The following is a 19,391-nucleotide window of genomic DNA, read 5'->3' on the forward strand; positions in this document are numbered from 1 at the left end:
TTGGGAGCTTGGTGTTCAGAGAAGATTCCTGAAGAAAATATATTTAGTCTGTGAGTCAATCACTTAAAGACAGGAACTGAAGGTGGGCAGAAAGACAGACAGAAAGAAGCACCTACCAGGCAAAGCCTAAAGCCTGGAAAGATCAAGATGTGTTTGAGAATGGCCTGAGCACATGATATAGACTTAAGGCACTGGTTATGGCCATGTCACAAAATGTTCCATAAGTGGTTTAAGGGAATTTGCAGTTTAACTTATCAGAGTGACATGATTATATTTGCATGTTAGAAAGGTCACTTTTCAGCAGGGCTGGGAATTGGATTGGAAACAGTTTTAAATTCAGAGGTCTAGTTAGAAGTCTGTTTTAGCCACGGGCCTGGGCTATGTGGGGGCAGAAGGGAGTTAGAAAATAGTCAGGTTTAGGATGCAGAGATAATAGGACTTGGTGACTGACTGGAGTTAGGAGATAAAGGAGAAAGAGAAGAAAAGGCTGATTCTCAGTTCTTAAGTGCTGACTAAGCTCTCTCTTTCCCTTCAGTGAGAACAATATGCCCAGGACCAACAAAACAGAGTTCCAACTGCAGCTGCCTGTGAAATATGCTGTCGTCACAGTAGTCACCAGGTGCAGGCCCCCAGCGACCTAGCTGAGCCTTCTCCATTGGCTGGACACAGCCAATTGTGTTCATGAATCTGTGCTTGTGTTTGTGTGTGTGTGTGTGTGTGTGTGTGCATGTATGGTGTGTATGTGTGCACGTGTTGCTTCTGTGTGAGTGGCCTAACTGGCACCCACCGTGTCTCTGACATGCATCGCCCTGCTCTTGCCTTCTCAGGGCTGCATTATCTATGTGCCTGCTTACTCCTTACACACTTAGCCTGTGAGCCCCTTCCAGGGCACCCCTCATTTCTGTCACTTCCTGTTCTTTCTTTCTTCCTTTAGTACTGAGGTTTCTACCAAATATCTCAACTTCACGGCCTCAGAGAAGACTAGTCATGTTATACAGCATCAATATCAGGTGAGCACAGGGAATGTCTGGGTCCTAAGAGGATGTTGGGGAGGGAAATTTATGTGAAGAAAATATATAAACAATGATGGAGATGGGAAATGTGTGTGCCAGACACAGCTCCAAGGAAGATCTCACTCTGCACACACACAAGCATATATATTGGTATGTGCACACATACCTACATGATGAAATCATTTTATCTTCATAAAGACTCTCTGAGGCACTGTTGCTACCTTCAGTTTACAGATGAAGAAACTGGGGCTCAGAGAGGTTAACAAAACCTGTCCAAGTGCCAGGCGCAGTGGTACATGCCTGTAATCCCAGTGGCTCAGGAGGCTGAGGCAGGAGGATCATGAGTTCAAAGCCAGCCTCAGCAAAAGCAAGGCACTAAGCATCTTAGTGAGACCCTGTCTCTAAATGAAAAATACAAAATAGGGCTAGGGATGTGGCTCAGTGATTGAGTGCTCCTGAGTTCAATCCCTGATACCAAAATAACAATACAAAACAAACAAAAAAAAAAACAACAAACCCTGTCCAATGCCTCTCAACTAATAAGTAGACTAGCCAGGATTTAGGACATGCCTGTCTGGCTCTCAAGTGTGTGTTTAATGGCTATTCTCTCCCTCCCAGAAAGGGAAAGGACACTTGGGCCTTATTTAGGTGTACTGGGCTCTAGGAAACAGGGAGGCTGAGTCCAAGAATTGGTGGAGTACAAGTCCAGAAGCCTGATCTCTCATTCTTCCCCTGGTGTAGTTCAACAACCTGGGCCAGAGGAGCCTCCCAATCAATGTGACCTTCTGGGTCCCTGTCCAGCTGAACCATGTGACAGTCTGGGACCACCTTGAGGTCATCTTCTCCCAGGTGAGTCTGGCTGGGCCTGAGAAGTGGGTCTGGTTCCTTCCTCCATAGTCTTGATCTTTCCTAAAATTTGTTTCCTGCACTGGACTTTGGAGGCTTTCTGACCCTCTCCTGGATCCAGGCTGTCTCATCCTCCCATTCCTTTCTCTTCTCATGGTGTCTTTCTTTCCTCAGAATGTCTCAAGTGCTTGCCATACTGATAAGAGACTCCCTACCCACTCTGACTTCCAGGCTGTACTTAAGAAGACCCCAGTGGTGGTGAGTAGCCTCAGGAATACATGTAGACCCTTGGTGGTCCCCTCATTGGAGCTCAATATGGTCTCTTGACTGAGGGCTGAGCACCAATGATGATCCTGCATCAGCTTCCTTATCCATTTCTCTCTTCTCCTTTCCCCCCCTAGAACTGCTCCATTGCTGTCTGTCAGATAATCCAGTGTGAAATCCCATTCTTTGGCATCCAGGAAGACTTCAACGTTGTCCTCAAAGGCAACCTCTCATTTGACTGGTATATCAAGGTATATGGGATCCTGAGACTTTGTGGGGCACAAATGTGATACTTCAGGACCCCAGACCTGGCTATTGCTCTGCTCTTTTCCACAGACTTCACATAACCACCTCCTGCTTGTGAGCACAGCAGAGATCTTGTTTAACGATTCCATGTTTGCTCTACTCCCTGGACAGGGGATGTTTGTGAGGTCCCAGGTAACTGGCTCAGACACAGAGGACTGTTGGAGGGAGGAGAGGAAACTGGGTTTATCAAGATCATTTCTGGTCAGGGAGGGAGAAAAAGAAACAGGTGGGGACTCAAGAGTGAGGGCTGGGATACTGGGAGAGATGGGGAGGGAACAGCCTTTGGGTTCAGGGGGAGTACAGGTCTGATTGGGGAAACCTCCAGAAATTTGGCATCTGTCTGCTCTGATGCACCTCTTTTCTCCTCTTCCTTCCCCAGACAGAGACCAAAGTGGAACCATATGAAATTCACAACCCTGTGCCACTCATTGTGGGTAGCTCCATTGGGGGTCTCGTGCTCTTGGCCCTCATCACTGCTGGACTGTACAAGGTATCCCCTGGTTGGCCCTCTTCCTAACCCTCCTCCCATCCCTTTGTGTGCAAAGGTTTGACTCCTAGTACTGCTGCTAGCTGTGTGATCTTGGGCAGATTAGGGCCTCTCTGTGCCTCAGTTTCTTCAGCTGTAAAACAGTTATCAATACCCATTTTGTGAAGGAAATTGGGTTAATATATGTAGAGCAACTAGAATGGCCCCTGGTACTGAAGGACTGTCATAGAGGGAGTAATTCTCCTATTTTATTTTATATTTCTTTCCTGGTTCCAACATTGATGGGATTTCCTTTCCTGCCTCATTTTCCCCAGTTCCCTTCTACTCTCTGCTCCATTATTTTGTACTGTTCTTTATCCTTTTGTCCCCACTCTTGTTTTGCATGACCCTTGCCTTTCTACTGGCTTCTGTGGTCCTTACACCTCTGTCTCTGCCCCAACAGCTTGGCTTCTTCAAGCGACAGTACAAGGACATGATGAATGAAACTGGCCCCCAAGAGGCACCACCCCAATAACAGCTCCTTCTCCAATGCATGGTCTCTTTGACAGCAAGCAGGACTTGAGTCAGACTAACATGCAAGTCCCTAGGGTGCTGAACAGACATGACCTTTAGGAAACTGGTATATTTATGTCTCATGAAGACCTGCTTGGGCTTCCATTTGTGTGTATGCATAAATTGTGTATATGATTCAGGTGTTTTCAGCACCTCTTGGTCAGAAGGTAATTGGCTGGGGGACCTGGGGTTATGGCTCAACGGTAGAGCACTTTCCTAGCACATGTGAGGCCCTGGATTTGATCCTCAGCACCAAAAATAAATGAAATAAAGGTATGTGTCCAGCTACAACTAAATAATATTTATAAGCCCAGACAATTACCTTGTTATTATTATTTAATAATAATAATAATAAAAAATAATAAGGTAATTGGCTGGGCTTCCTTGTGTGGGGGTAAAGATGCTGTTGTGCCTTCTTCTGAGAAAGGTGATGGCAGCAGCCCTTGTGGGCGAAAATAAAGGGAAATGAAGCAGGAGCTCCACCCTTTGACAAAGGAAGTGACTTTCCTGTGTGGGCAAATGAGCAGACCCCTGGAGCCTGTGAAGCCAGAACTTAAAGTACACAGAGAAGCCGTGGAAGGAACCAGGAGCTTGTGAGCTGGCAGGATTCTGTCCAAATCCATTCCATACTAGAGTCAGTGGGCCCAATAAAGATGTCCAACGAGGAATGATAACCCTCCCTTTATTTATTCGTTTATTATTTCAAAGTTACTTTTCTTTTTGAATTGATAAGCCTGTCCATCATACAAAAATTGAAAGACATTCAAGAGTGAATGGTGAAAAGTCTCTCTTCCCTCCTTGGGGGGCAGTCAGGGTTATATATCTTCAAAATTCTAGGCATGTGCAAACGCACACACAAACACACATACATACAAGCCTTTTTTTTCCTTTTACACAAATGGTAGCATACTTTGTACTGTTCTGTATCTTACTTTTCCATTAATAGCTCAGATTGTTTTATGCCAAGATAAATTATTTTTTCATTCTTTTATACAGCTGCGGAATGTTCTATTGTGTGATTGTGTAATAATGTAGTGAACCAGTCTCCTTTGGATATTTTATTTCTAACTTCTCACTATTATAAGCAATGCTGAATTAATAAATTGGATGCGCCATTTTCACATATGTGTAAGGATAATTTATAGAATACATTCCTAGAAGTTTGAGTTTCCCCAAAACAAATCCAAGACAAGAATTTGAGTGACAGAAGTTAATTGGAGAAGTGTTTCCATGAAATAGCCTTAGGTGGGGAAGTAAGCTGGGAAAGGGAAGGCAGATGTTAATGGTGTTATTGCCAACAAAGATATGAAGCCCTGGAGCTTAATTCCAGTGGAAAGTCCTGTGAGACAATGAAGAACTTGTGTGTGAGCATTATCCCAGCCAAGGGAGCAGTGGGTAGAGAACACCACTAGTTATTGGCTGAGGGTCACTCTTGGTGGGGACAGGGTGTCAATCCTGTGGCACTTCTGGTTTGCCCTGAATGTGGGCAGAGTAGACTCTGATGGCCAGAGAAAGAGATGTAAGTGCTGCCAGTTGAAGTCTGAGAGAAGGATACAGCTCCTTGAAATCCCATGGGGATATGAGTGGGGGTACCAGCAGCGCTGGCTACCAAGTGCAGGTGAAGTTTTGATAACTATTTCCAGGGGACCTCCCTTCTCTGTCAGAAGCCCACTTGCCATCTCCTATACTTCTGTGACTGCAGTAACCATTCCCCTGGCTTTAACATATATCCTCTCTAATACTGGTGCTCTGTTAAGGGGCTACCACTGGCTATTCATCTGAATTTCACTCACAAGGCTTAGATCATACCAATGGCCTGAGGTCACACTGATAAGAAGAGAATGAAGCTGGCATTTAATCTCAGCTCTCTGTGGCATTACCATCTTTCCAAGGGATGAAGAGTAAACATCATGGTGTGCCACTTTTGGACCTTGCAGATGAGGGCAACACCAGAGAATGCCAGAGACAGAAGGAACCTGAATATTGACTTTGAAGAACTACCATGTTAGCCTTGTACTCCATATTTTTATACTGATATATATATAAGAGAGAAGGAACATCGACACTGTTGAAGGTAGACACATTAAATTTGGCCTGAAGATGTTTTCACATTTGACTCCTTATATAATGAATCGTAGTCTGACTTAGTACATGACTGAATGAAAAGTCTAACTCAGGAGTCCACTTTTGTAACACAGCTGAATCTTGGCTGAATACAGGCTGAGCTGCAGTCAATGGCAGGCATCCAGATGATCCCTTCAAGGCTATTTAAGCGCACTTCAGTTTGCTATCCATGCACACTGCCTGGCCATGTTGCAGGCCAGAATTCTTGAAACAGTTCTGGTTCTGAGGGTTGCCTGGTTCTAAAATTGTAAATGAAAACCAGTTAAGATCTTTAAATTTGTTTTAATTTGTCTTTTGAAGACATTGTTATTTTGAGCCTCTGATACAGCAGCTGCTCCTTTATTGTAACTAATATCACTTCTTTCCCAAAGATCATTTTCTTCTTTGTTCCAAGAAACTGAACTTGTGACAAAATTTGAAGGCTCTTTACTGATGCCCTATCTCCTAGCATTTCAGTCCCCTTCCTCTATCACTTATCATGATATGGACAATACCCATATCCATTCTGGGATGGTCATGGGCTACAGTCTCATTTTCTTCTTGGGTAGAATTTTTTTTTTTTGTACTGGGGATTGAACACAGGAGTGCTTAACCACTAAGCCATGTCCCCAGACTTTTAAAAAATATTTTATTTAGAGACAGGGTTTTGCTAAGTTGTTTAGGGCTTACTAAGTTGCTGGTACTGGCTTTGAACTTGTGATTCTCCTGCCTTAGCCTCCCACCATGCCCTGCTGGGTAGGACTTCTTGGTTTTGTCTCCAAAGGTTTATCCTCAATCTCTGAGAGCACCATGGGAAAGGTCCTACCCCTTTATCCTTTCCTACCTGGTGGCAGAATGACCTGATAGAGAAATTAACTGACCTGTGTGCACTGTAGAAGTGGGAGAAGGTACTAGAAATGTGATGTTAGTCGTGGTATGGATATCCAGTCCTCCCTCTCTGCATCGCACTCTGGTCTCTGAGGCCAGGATCAGTTATTTGAGGCCCTGAGTACCTCTGCAGTCCCCTTCTGATCCTGCTCCTCCCTCTCAAGCTCCCAGTTCTCAAATGTACCATACTTAGGTGACCAACCAGAATCCTTCTGAAAGTGAAAGGTACAATGATTAGTCATTGCACTCAGATGCTAGGCCTGTCTGGGACAGATCAGAATGTGTTTTGTTCCCCTACCCATACCCCTTTTCAACTATTGCCTATGTTCTACTTTTTTTCCCAGAACTCAGTTCCTTTCTCTATCACCTGACACTTGTCTTAGTTTAAATGTTACTTCCTCCAGATCCTCTTGACTTTCTAGTTGAGAGAAGCCCTACTTCTCACATGCTGCCATAATAACCTGAGTTTATTCCTCTGAAAAGTATACATTCCTCAAGGACAGGACCCCTATTGCATCCCCAGACTCTAGAACAATATCTGGAACATGTAATAAATAATTGCTGAGTATATGTGTTGAGTAAATGAATCTGTGAATGAAAAGACTTGTGTTTCCCCAGATCCCTGTTCTTTTGTGCTTTCTACTAACATAAAATGCTCTCAAAAATCTATTTCCCTCATCCCAACAAATTTCTTCACAATGATATAGTATCCAACTGAGCTGCTTCATGTTCTCTATATCCTAAGAGACTGAATATACTAAGGAAAATGAATGGCCAGACTATATATAAAATTAGGCCTCTGACTCCCATCTGCAGCAATCAACACATTAGCTACAAAAACCAGCCCAGGAAGTCAGCCTCACAGGAAGTCCGATCACTATCTCTTAACAACCAGTCCATGAAATCTAATGGTTTTAACAATTGGCCTCATGTCCAAGTCTTGATTAATAATTGAAAACTTACTTAATTTTTGTCCTTGCTTCCAATTCATGACCAATCAGAGAAAATCAAATAGATACACTTATCCAATCTCATAGGATGGCTGCTTTTAGCTGCCTGCTTACAGCTTCTGATCAGAGCACATATAAACCTTTCTTTTTTCTACTATTAATCTTTCCTACTCCTCTTCCTTCTTTTTAAGTCTCTGCAGTGATGGTGTCAGAATTGCCTTTGCCTGTTCTCATTTGGTTGGTCTTTGTTTGCACAGTCCTTTGGTCCAACAACTGTGAAAAATAAATGAGTAAAGCAATTTCCTTTCCACATTCTCTGTGGGCATTCCTATTTGAGTACAGGTTTTGGAGAACAATTGCTAAAATCATTCCTTTTATCTTCCTCCCACCCCACATTGACCATTAAAATATGAGGTGTCTCAGAAATCCAGGCTGAGTGAACACAAGTTGAAGGCATTGGTAGTCAAGTTCTGCCATATTTACATCTGCCTATTGAGGGCCATCCTACTACTGAGCCAAGGCCAAGATATAGAAACTGGATGTGATGATCTAGCCTTACTCCCCCTCTCTGGAATTATTCTTCTCTCAATTCACACAGGAATTTCCAGCTCAGCCTCTCCCAGGCACAGCCCCACTTGGCCCACAATCTCCCTGAGACCCTGGATATCTGCTCTGTTCTGTGTTCTTAGTTCATTTCCCTAGGATTCCCGTGTTCCTTCCTTTTGCTCTAAAAACAGATTAAGATCAAACTATTTTACAGTCCCTAGTTGCTGTCTGTGCTTCCTTGCGATCCAATCTTCTGGGTTAAAACCAATTTTTCAGTTGCCATGTTGGTTGCTAAAGGCTTACAATTGTTCCCTTTTCTGGAGAATTTTCTTAGCTGAATGGGAAACTGGGTGGTGGGGTTGAGAGGTGGAAGAGCACTCAGTGACCAATGACTGACTGTCAAAGGGAGCACCATGGGCAGACTCTAGTCTCACAGTGGGACCTATCCATGGTGCAATTCATGCTTCCTCTGGGATCAGGCTGAAGTCAAATTCTAGTGGAGACCAATTCACTGTCACTTTAGCTTCTTTTCCTGCTCTATCCTGGCTCATGCCCTTCTCCTAAGAGCCTCCTTCAAAAAACTGCCACCTCAGATTCTGTAACCTAGGAAACTTGACCTAGGATGATTGCCATTCTGAAGAGCTCCCAGGTCTATATGTTTTTATCTTAATAAAACACAAAAAGTCTATTTGTTTCCTTGTTCTGGCTATAGTCAAGCTCTTAAGGGCAGAGATTGTCTTTGTGGTACCTATAATATTCAGAGAAGAGTAAGGAGCTCAGTAGATACTTGTTAAATTAATTAATGATAGTGACAAGACAAAGAGGCTTGAACTAGGCTCAGTAAATTATGAGAAAGTGATTGGGCAATATATAGTGGAAATAAATGGACCTAGTAATATTTTCTTGTACAGATCACTACTTATTTCAGGTGATGCAGACAAAATAAACTGAGAGAATCTGTCATCATCAGATCTGTCTTACAAAGCAATGATAAAGGGAGTTTTTCAACTGAAAGAAAGATGTTAACAAGTAGGAAGAAAACACGAGAAGATACAGAACTCATTGATAAGGTTAACTATATGGACAAATTCAGAATGCTTCAATAATGTAAGAATGCTACATAAACATTACAAAATTTGTTTGTACAAAGTTTTTTTGTATAAACATTACAAAGTTTGGCTTCTAGTACAAAGACTAGAACCCAAAACGGTTTAAAAAATATATTATTATGTTAAGAGATAGGCGGTATAGGGCTGGGGTCGTGGCTCAGTGGTACAGTGCTTGCCTCACATTTGTGAGGCACTGGGTTTGATTCTCAGCACCACATATAAATAAGTGAATAAAATAAAAATCCAACAACAACTAAAAAATATTAAAAAAGAGGCAGTGTAGAAAAATGGAAATGTTTGGGATATCAAAAATTCAAGATATTGCTGGGCGTGGTGGTACACAACCAGTATTCCCAGCTACTTGGAAGGTAGAGGCAGAGAAATCACAAGTTTGAAGCCAGACTAGGAAAGTTAGTGAGGCTTTGTCTCAAAATAGAAATAAAAAGGGCTGATGATGTAGGTCAGTGGCAGAGCACCCCTGGGTTCAATTCCCAGTACTGCAAAAGAAAAAAATATCAAAATGTGGGGAGAAATGTAATACAAGTGTAAAGTTTTATAAATTAGTATTCTTTTCTTTTTTCACATAAAATTCTTTAATATAAAATATTTTAAGCGTACAGAAAATGTAGACATGTTCACAAAATAAATACCTGTGTTCTCAATACAGTTTAATCAGATACTAATGCTTTCCATATTTGCTAAAAAATGTTTTTAAAAAGATTAGATAATGCAGGTAGAATTGAGTTACCTAGTATACCTCCTCTATGATACTTTACTCTCTGCAAACCCCCCCTCCAAAAAAACCCCATCATTCAGAATTTGGTATTTATTATTCCTGTGCATATATGCATGGGATTATTACATTTGCATCCATAAAGTATATACAATTTCTGCATATTTTAAATAATATAAATTGTGTTAGACATTATATATCTTGTTGCAACTTGCTTTAATTTATTTATTATTATGATAAATATTCTTTGTAAGAGTAAAAAATGAAAAACAACCATAAATAGAGGGATGATTAAATATCTTGTGGCACATTTCCATACTAGAATGCCAAACAGACATATTCCAAAGAGCTAGCTTTACATTTTGCATAGAGTTTCTTTTGTAATACAGTAGCAAACCTCTGTGAGTTTTAAAAATAGGTGTCTCTCTTAAAAGCAGAATGGATTTTTTTTTTAGTCAGTTAAGCTCTGTATTTTAAAAGCAAATTTAAACCTCTTGCAATTATTGTTATTTACTGATACTATTGAACTTACTTTGACCATCTAATTTTGTTTTTCGATTTGTTCTAATTAGTTATACATGAAGCAGAATGCATTTCAACTCAAATGGAACACAACTTCTCATTTCTCTGGCTGTATATGATGCAGTCACACCATTTGTGCAATCATACATGTTCATAGGGTATATACATGCACATTCCACCATCTTTCCCACCTCCACACCTCCTCCCCTCCCCTCACTCCCCTCTGCCCACTCTAAAGTTCCTGCATTCTTCCCTGGATCTCCCCAATTATGGATCAGTATCCATATATCAGAGAAAACATTTGGGGATTGGCTTATTTTGCTTAGCATGATATTCTATTGTCAAAATGGCCATACTACCAAAAGCATTATACAGATTTAATGCAATTCCTATTAAAATCCCAATGACATTTTTCATAGAAATAGAAGAGGCAATCATGAAATTCATTTGAAAAAATAAGAGACCTAGAATAGCCAAAACAATCCTTAGCAAGAAGAGTGAAGCAGGAGGCATCACAATACCAGAGCTGTACTACAGAGCTATAACAACAAAACCAGCATGGTATTGGTATTAAAATAGACATGAAGACCAATGGTACAGAATAGAAGACACAAAGACAAACCCACATAAATACAGTTATTTCATACTAGACAAAGGCACCAAAAACATACATTGGAGAAAAGATAACCTATTCAACAAATGGAGCTGGGAGAACAGGAGATCCATATGTAGCAAAATGAAATTAAACCTCTATCTCTCACCATGAATAAAACTCAACTCAAAATGGATCAAGGTCCTAGGAATTAGACCAGAAACCCTAATAGAAGAAAAAGTAGGCCCAAATTTTCATCATGTTGGCTTAGGACCTGACTTCCTTAATATGACTCCTAAAGCACAAGAAATAAAATCAAGAATCAATAAATTGGATGGATTCAAACTAAAAAGCTTCTTCTCAGCAAAAGAAACAATCAATAATGTGAAGAGAGAGCCTACAGAAAGGGAGACCACATGCACATCAGATGAACTAATCTCCAAATTATATAAAGAACTCAAAGAAACTTAGCAGCAAAAAACCAAATAACCCAATCAATAAATGGGCTAAGGAACTGAACACAGACTCCACAGAAGAAGATATACCATTGAGCAACAAATATATGGAAAAATGTTCAACATCTCTAGCAACTAGAGAAATGCCAATCAAAACTACAATTTCATCTCACTCTAGTGCAGGGAGATCCAAGATGGCGGACTGGAGGGAGGCTACATTCCTCAACACTCTGTGACTTGGGATTCAAGCAGAGGGAATACTGTTTCTTTGCAAGGCAGCAGTTGCTGCCCACTGACTCTCTGTTGTTTACCCTTTAATTCATTGAAGGTGATCCCTGTAATCTACCAGCATATCGTCCACCATTTGAGCACAGATCACTTGTCTGTCAAATTGTTGTTGGGCTTGTGTGTGCCACGCTGGGTCTAGAAAGCCTGTGGAACCCTAGAGACTAGGACAGTTCCTTAGGGGGAGCTCAGGTTGAAGAAACTGGAGAAAATATGGCTCTCTCCAGCTCAGTGAGTCCTGAAATGCATGGGGATTGAAGAGGCTGGCTACAATGAGTAGGAAGACTGGAAGAAGGTGTGAGAGTTTTTGCTATTGGCTTACCCACCTGGAGCTACCATCAATCTTTAGACAACTCTACCTACTGGTGGAGAAGGTAAGCTGAGGAAAAAAAATATATCTATATCAATCACTGAGAATCAAACCCAGTGCCTCACACATGTGAGGCAAGTGCTCTATCACTGAACTATAGCCCCAGCTGAGAAAATGTTTGAAAGCCAACTGAAGCTATCATTCAATTTTCCATTGAGACTTTCCCTTTTTTTTCTTTATCCATTGCCCTCTGTCTCACATCTCTACCATCTTTGAATCCAAATATTTTTCATACATCAATTTATTGAGGAATGAGGTACCTGAATAGTATATTACAGTTTTGTTGTGTATCCTTATATTTTTACTTTAAAAAAAAATAAATATATACACATGTATGTATATATAATAAATATATATAATTATATTTATTTATTTTCTGTAATACTGGGTGACTTTAACACACCTCTCTCACCACTGAATAGATCTTCCAAACAAAAACTAAACAAAGAAACTATAGAGCTAAATAATACAATCGATGATTTAGACTTAATGGACATATATAAAGTATTTCATCCATCATCGAGCAAATATACCTTCTTCTCAGCAGCACATGGATCCTTCTCTATCATAGACCATATGTTATACCACAAAGCAACTCTCAGCAAATATAAAAAGATAGAAGATACTACCCTGCATTCTATCAGAGCATCATGGAATGAAATTAGAAATCAATGATAAAATAAAAAATAGAAGTTACTCCAACACTGGACACTAAATAATATGTTATTGAATGAACAATGAATGGCAGAAGATATCAGGAAGGACATAAAAAATTCTTAAAGGTAAATAAGAACATCAACACAACATATAAAAATCTCTGGAACACTATGAAGGCAGTGCTAAGAGGAAAGTTCATTGCATTAAGCTCATTCATTAAGAGAATAAAAAGGTCAACAAATAAATAACCTAACATTACATCTCAAAGCCCTAGAAAAAGAACAAACCAACACCAAAAGTAGTAGAAGACAGGAAATAATTAAAATCAGGACTGAAATCAATGAAACTGAAACAAAAGAAACAATTGAAAAAATTGACAAAAACGAAAAGTTGGTTCTTTGAAAAAATAAATAAAATTGATAAACCCTTTGCCATGCTAACAAAGAGAAAGAGAGAGAAAACTCAAATTACTAAAAATTTGTGATGAAAAAGGAAATATCACCACAGACACTATTGAAATACAGAAGATAATTAGAAACTACTTGGAAAATTTATACTTCAATAAAATAGAAAATCTCAAAGACACTGACAAATTTCTAGAGACATATGATCTACCCAAATAGAATCAGGAGGATACACACAATTTAAACAGATCAATTTCAAGCAAGGAAACAGAAGGTGCCATCAAAAGCAAACCAACCAAGAAAAGCCCAGCCAATGAATTCTCAGTAGAGTTCTACAAGATATTCAGAGAAGAACTAATACCAATTACTCCTCAAATTATTCCATGAAATAGAAAAGGAGCAAACCCTACCAAACTCATTCTATGAGGCTAGTATCACCTAGATTCCAAAACCAAAGACACATCAAAGAAAGAAAATTTCAGACCAATATCTCTGATAAACATAGATGCAAAAATTCACAATAAAATTCTGGCAAATTGCATACTAAAGCATATTAAAAATATAGTGCACCACAATCAAGTGGGGCTCGTTCCAGGGATGCAAGGTTGGTTCACCATACGGAAATCAATAAACATAAGTCATCACATCCATAGAGTTAAAGACAAGATTCATATGATTATCTCAATCAATGCAGAAAAATGTATTTGACAAAATACAGCACCTCTTCTTGTTCAAAACACTAGAAAAACTAGGGATAATAGGAATATACCTCAACGTTGTAAAAGCTATCTATGCTAAACCCAAGGCTAGCATCATTCTAAATAGAGAAAAATTGAAAGCATTCCCTCTAAAACTGGACCAAGATGGCAATGTCCTCTTTAACCACTTCTATTCAACATAGTCCTTGAAACTAGCCAGAGCAATCAGACAGACAAAGGAAATTAAAGGAATACACATAGGAAAAGAAGAATTCAAACTATCACTATTTGCAATGACATGATTCTATATTTAGAAGATCCAAAGAATTCCTCCAGAAAAAGTCTAGAATAAATTAATTCATCAAAGTAGCAGGATATAAAATCAACACCCATAAATCAAATGCATTTCTGTGCATAAGCAATAAACCCACTGAAAGAGAAATTAGGAAAACTACCCCATTCACAATATCCTAAAAAATACTTGGGAATCAATCTAGCAAAATAGGTGAAAGACCTCTAAAATGAAAACTACAGAATACTAAAGAAAGAAATTGAAGAAAATGGAAAGATCTCCCATGCTCTTGGATAGGCAGAATTAATATAGACAAAAGGTCATACTACCAAAATGTTATACAGATTTAATGCAGTTCCTATTAAAATCCCAATGACATTCTTCACAGAACTAGAAAAAGCGATCATGAAATTCATTTGTAAAAATAAGAAACCCAGAATAGCCAAAGCAATCCTCGCAAGAAGAGTGAAGCAGGAGGCATCAGAATACCAAACCTTAAATTGTATCACAGAGCAATAGTAACAAAAATGGTAATGGTATGGATACTAAAATAGACACGTAGACCAATGGTACAAAATAGAAGAAACAGAGACAAACCCACATAAATACAATTATCTTATACTATACAAAGGTGCCAAAAACATATATTGTAGAAAAGATGGTCTATTCAACAAATAGTGCTGAGAAGACTGGAAATCCATATATAGCAAATTGAAATTAAACCTCTATCTCTCAATCTGCACAAAAATCAACTCAAAGTGGATCAAATACTTAGACAGTAGAATAGAGACCCTGCACCTAACAGAAGAAAAAGTAGGCCCAAATATTTATCATGTTGGCTTAGAACCTGACTTCCTTAGCAAGACTGCTAAAGCACAAGAAGTAAAATAAAAAATCAACAAATGGGATGGATTTTAGTTTAAATTTAAAGCTTCTTCTCAGCAAAGGAAGCAATCAGTAATGTGATGAGAGAGCCTACAGAATGGGAAAAAATCTTTACCATATATATACCTCAGATAAAGCACTAATCTCCAGGATATATAAACAGCTCAAAAACTTAACACCAAAAAACCCCAAATAACCCGGATCAATAAATGAGCTAAGGAACTGAACAGAGACTTCACAGAAGAAGAAATATAATTGATCAACAAACATATGAAAAAAAAGGGGCTGGGATTGTGGCTCAGTGGCAGAGTGCTTGCCTAGCATGTATGAGGCACTGGGTTCAATTCTCAGTATCACATATAAATAAATAAAATAAAATAAATTTTAAAAAATGACAAAAATGTTCATCTCTAGCAATTAGAGAAATGCAAATCAAAAGTACTCTAAGATTTCATCTCACTCCAGTTAGAATGGCAATTATCAAGAATACAAGCAATATTAAGAGTTGGCAAGGATATGGGGGAAAAGGAACACTCCTACATTGTTGGTGGGACTACAAATTGGTGCAACCACTATAGAATGCAGTATTGAGATACCTCAGAAAGCTTGGAATGGATCCATCATTTCACCCAGCTATCCCACTCCTTGGTTTACACCAAAAGGACTTAAAATCAGCATACAATAGTGACACAGCCACATCCATGTTTATAACAGCTCAATTCACAGTAGCTAAACTATGAAATCATCCTAGATGCCCTTCAATGGATGAATGGATAAAGAAACTGTGGTACATACACACAGTAGAATATTACTCAGCCTTAAAGAAGAATGAAATCATGGAATTTTCAGGTAAATGGATAGAGATGGAGAATATCATACTAAGCAAAATAAGCCAATCCTATAAAACCAAAGGCTAAATGTTTTCTATTTTTCTATCTTTATTAGCAATGTTAAGGTGCTATTATTTCAAAAAAGCTTGTTATAATCAAAAGACTTATTTTGTAAGCCTCATGGGAATCATGAAGCAAAATTTTCAAATAATAAGCAAAAAAGTATTTGTTTTTTAAGGATTGGCTAGCTTCACTTGGTATAATCTGCTCTAATGCCATCCATTTCCCTGCAAAATCCATGATTTTGTCGTTTTTTAGTGCTGCGTAATACTCCATTGTGTATAAATGCCACATTTTTTTTATCCATTCATCTATTGAAGGGCATCTAGGTTGATTCCAGAGTCTAGCTATTGTGAATTGTGCTGCTATGATCATTGATGTGGCAGTATCCCTATAGTATGCTCTTTTAAGGTCCTCAGGGAATAGACCGAGAAGGGCGATAGCTGGGTCAAATGGTGGTTCCATTCCCAGCTTTCCCAGGAATCTCCATACTGCTTTCCAAATTGGCCGCACCAATTTGCAGTCCCACCAGCAATGTACAAGTGTACCCTTTTCCCCACATCCTCTCCAGCACTTACTGTTGTTTGACTTCAAAATGGCTGCCAATCTTACTGGAGTGGGATGGTATCTTAGGGTGGTTTTGATTTGCATTTCTCTGACTGCTAGAGATGGTGAGCATTTTTTCATGTACTTGTTGATTGATTGTATGTCCTCCTCTGAGAAGTGTCTGTTCAGGTCCTTGGCCCATTTGTTGATAGGGTTATTTGTTATTTTATTGTTTAATATTTTGAGTTCTTTGTATATTCTGGATATTAGGGCTCTATCTGAGGTGTGAGGAGTAAAAATTTGTTCCCAGGATGTAGGTTCCCTATTTACCTCTCTTATTGTTTCTCTTGCTGAGAAAAAACAAATGCCAAATGTCTTCTTTGATATAAAGAGAGCAACTAAGAACAGAACAGGGAAGAAGAGCATGAGGAAAAGATTAACATTAAACAGAGACGAGTGGGGGGAGAGAAAGGGAGAGAGAAGGGAAACTGTATGGAAATGGAAGGAGACCCTCATTGTTACACAAAATTACATATAAGAGTTTGTGAGGGGAAAGGGAAAAAAAAGGGAGAGAATTAAACAACAGCAGATGGGGTAGAGAGGGAAGATGAGAGGGAAGGGGAGGGGGGATAGTAGGGGATAGGAAAGGTAGCAGAATACAACAGTCATTAATATGGTATTATGTAAAAATGTGGATGTGTAACCGATGTGATTCTGCAACTTGTATTTGGGGCAAAAATGGGAGTTCATAACCCACTTGAATCAAATGTATGAAAGATGATATGTCATGAGCTTTGTAATGTTTTGAACAACCAATAAAAAAAATAAGCAAAAAAGTAAACAAGGAATCAAAACATGCTACTAGGAAAAATCACTTAACCACAAAGGAACACTGTAAGAGAAGAAGAAAAAGAAATGAACTACAATAAAGGTAGAAAACAAGCAACAGAATGGCAGTACTGAGACCTTACTACTTGATAATTACCTAAATGTAAATCCACTAAATTCTCCAATTAAAAGACATACAAAATTATCTGGAAAAGAAATCAAGAAGGCAATCCCATTTACCATTGCTACAAAACAAAACAAAAACTTAGGAATAAATTTAACCAAAGACAAAAAGATTTCTACAAGGAAAAGTATATAAGGCATTGATGAATTGAAAATGACACAAAAAGTTTGGAAGAATTAATATTCTTAAAATGTCCATACTACTCAAAGAAATTAGAGATGTGATATGGTTAATAAGAAACCACAAGGGGCTGGGATGTGGCTCAAGCGGTAGCGCGCTCGCCTGGCATGCGTGCGGCCCGGGTTCGATCCTCAGCACCACATACAAACAAAGATGTTGTGTCCGCCAAATACTAAAAAATAAATATTAAAAAATTCTCTCTCTCTCTCTACCTCTATCTCTCTCACTCTCTCTTTAAAAAAAAAAAAAAAAAAAAAAAAAGAAACCACAAAACTCCTGAAAACCAAAGCAATCTTGAACAAGAACAAAGCAGGAGGCATTATATGATCTAGAGAGATTAGAAATGAACCCACACATCTGTAGCCAACTGATCTTCAATAGAGGCGCTAAGAACATGCAATGGAGGACAGTATCTTCAATAAGTGCAGTTGGGAAAAGTGGATATGCATATGCAGAAGAATGAAACTAGATCTCCCTCTCTCACCACACACACAAATCAACTCAATATATATATAAAAGACATTAATATAAGCCCTGAAACTATACAACTACTAGAAGAAAACATATGTGAAAACCTTCAGTACATTGAGATAGGCAAGGATTTTTTTTTGATAAGACCTCAGAAGCACATAAAATAAAATAAAAATAGACTAAAGGGATTACTTCAAACTAAAAAATTCTGTACAACAAAGGAAATAGTCAACAGAGTGAAGATACAATCTATGAAATGTCCATTCTGATAAAGAGTTAATTGCCAGAATGGACAAAGAACTCAATCTGATTAATAAGTAAATCTATTTGGACAATGGAGCCAAATTGATATTTCTTAAAAGAAGATATAAAAATGGCCAAGAGGTATATAAAAATGATCATCATCATTATTATCAGGGAAATGCTAATAAAAACCACAATGAAATATCACCCTCACTCCAGTTAAAATGGTTGTTGTCAAAGACAAAAGATAACAACAAGTGTTGGTGAGAATATGGAGAAAAAGAAACACAGTTGGTGCAGATAAAAATCAGGACAACAATTTAAAATAGTATTATGGTTCCTAAAAAATTAAAAATAGAATTACCATATGAGGGCTAGGGAGTGTGGCTCAAGCGGTAGCGCGCTCGCCTGGCATGCATTCGGGGCCGGGGTTCGATCTTCAGCACCACATACAAACAAAGATGTTGTGTCCGCTGAAAACTAAAAAATAAATATTAAAATTCTCTCTCTCTCTTAAAAAAAAAGAAATTAGAATTACCATATGATCCAGCAATTCCATTACTGGAAATATATCCAAAGGAAATGAAATTGGTATGTTGAAGAGACATCTGCTCTCTCATGTTTATTATAGCACTATTCACAGTAGCCAAGAAATGAAGCCACCTGAGTGTTCATCAACTGAAGAATGGATGAAGAAAATGTGTTATGTGTGCATAATGGACTGCCATAAAAGGATGAAGTCCTGTCATTTGTGACAGTATGGATAAAACTGGAGATGATTATTTTAGGTGAAATAAGACAGACACAGAAAGATGTGTACTGCATGGTCTCATGGTTTCATGGTTCATGGAATCCAAAGAACATTATCTCATAGAAGTTGAGATACAGTGGTTCACAGAGGCTGGAGAGGGAAGGGGATAGGGAGGAATGGGGAAGGTTGAACAACAGGTACTACCTTCTCCTTAGACAGGCAGAATAGGTTCTGGTGTTGTATCCTGCAACAGGGTAACCATAGATAATGATGATGGTATATTTTTTAAAAGCTAGAAGAAAGGATTTTGAATGTTTTCACTGTACAGAAATGATAAATAT

The 19,391-nt window shown here is 38.8% G+C and overlaps 1 protein-coding gene across 3 annotated transcripts in view; it reads left to right on the plus strand.

Annotated features, from left to right (window-relative positions):
* Positions 1-4,589, plus strand: part of Itgam (integrin subunit alpha M) — a 46,377-nt gene extending 41,788 nt beyond the window's left edge. For all 3 annotated transcript variants that reach the window (XM_046454636.2, XM_046454637.2, XM_046454638.2), the window contains 8 exons: positions 536-619; positions 935-1,010; positions 1,755-1,862; positions 2,034-2,117; positions 2,261-2,374; positions 2,460-2,561; positions 2,809-2,919; positions 3,359-4,589. In XM_046454636.2, the coding sequence (XP_046310592.1) occupies positions 536-619; positions 935-1,010; positions 1,755-1,862; positions 2,034-2,117; positions 2,261-2,374; positions 2,460-2,561; positions 2,809-2,919; positions 3,359-3,430 (751 nt within the window). In that variant the 3' untranslated portion in view covers positions 3,431-4,589. The remainder of the gene's footprint in view (positions 1-535; positions 620-934; positions 1,011-1,754; positions 1,863-2,033; positions 2,118-2,260; positions 2,375-2,459; positions 2,562-2,808; positions 2,920-3,358) is intronic.
* The last annotated feature ends 14,802 nt before the right edge of the window (positions 4,590-19,391 follow it).

This window comes from Marmota monax, unplaced genomic scaffold, assembly GCF_021218885.2.
Source record: "Marmota monax isolate L192 unplaced genomic scaffold, Marmota_monax_Labrador192_F-V1.1 WCK01_AAM20220418_F8-fsc00086, whole genome shotgun sequence".
Taxonomy (NCBI): Eukaryota; Metazoa; Chordata; class Mammalia; order Rodentia; family Sciuridae; genus Marmota; species Marmota monax.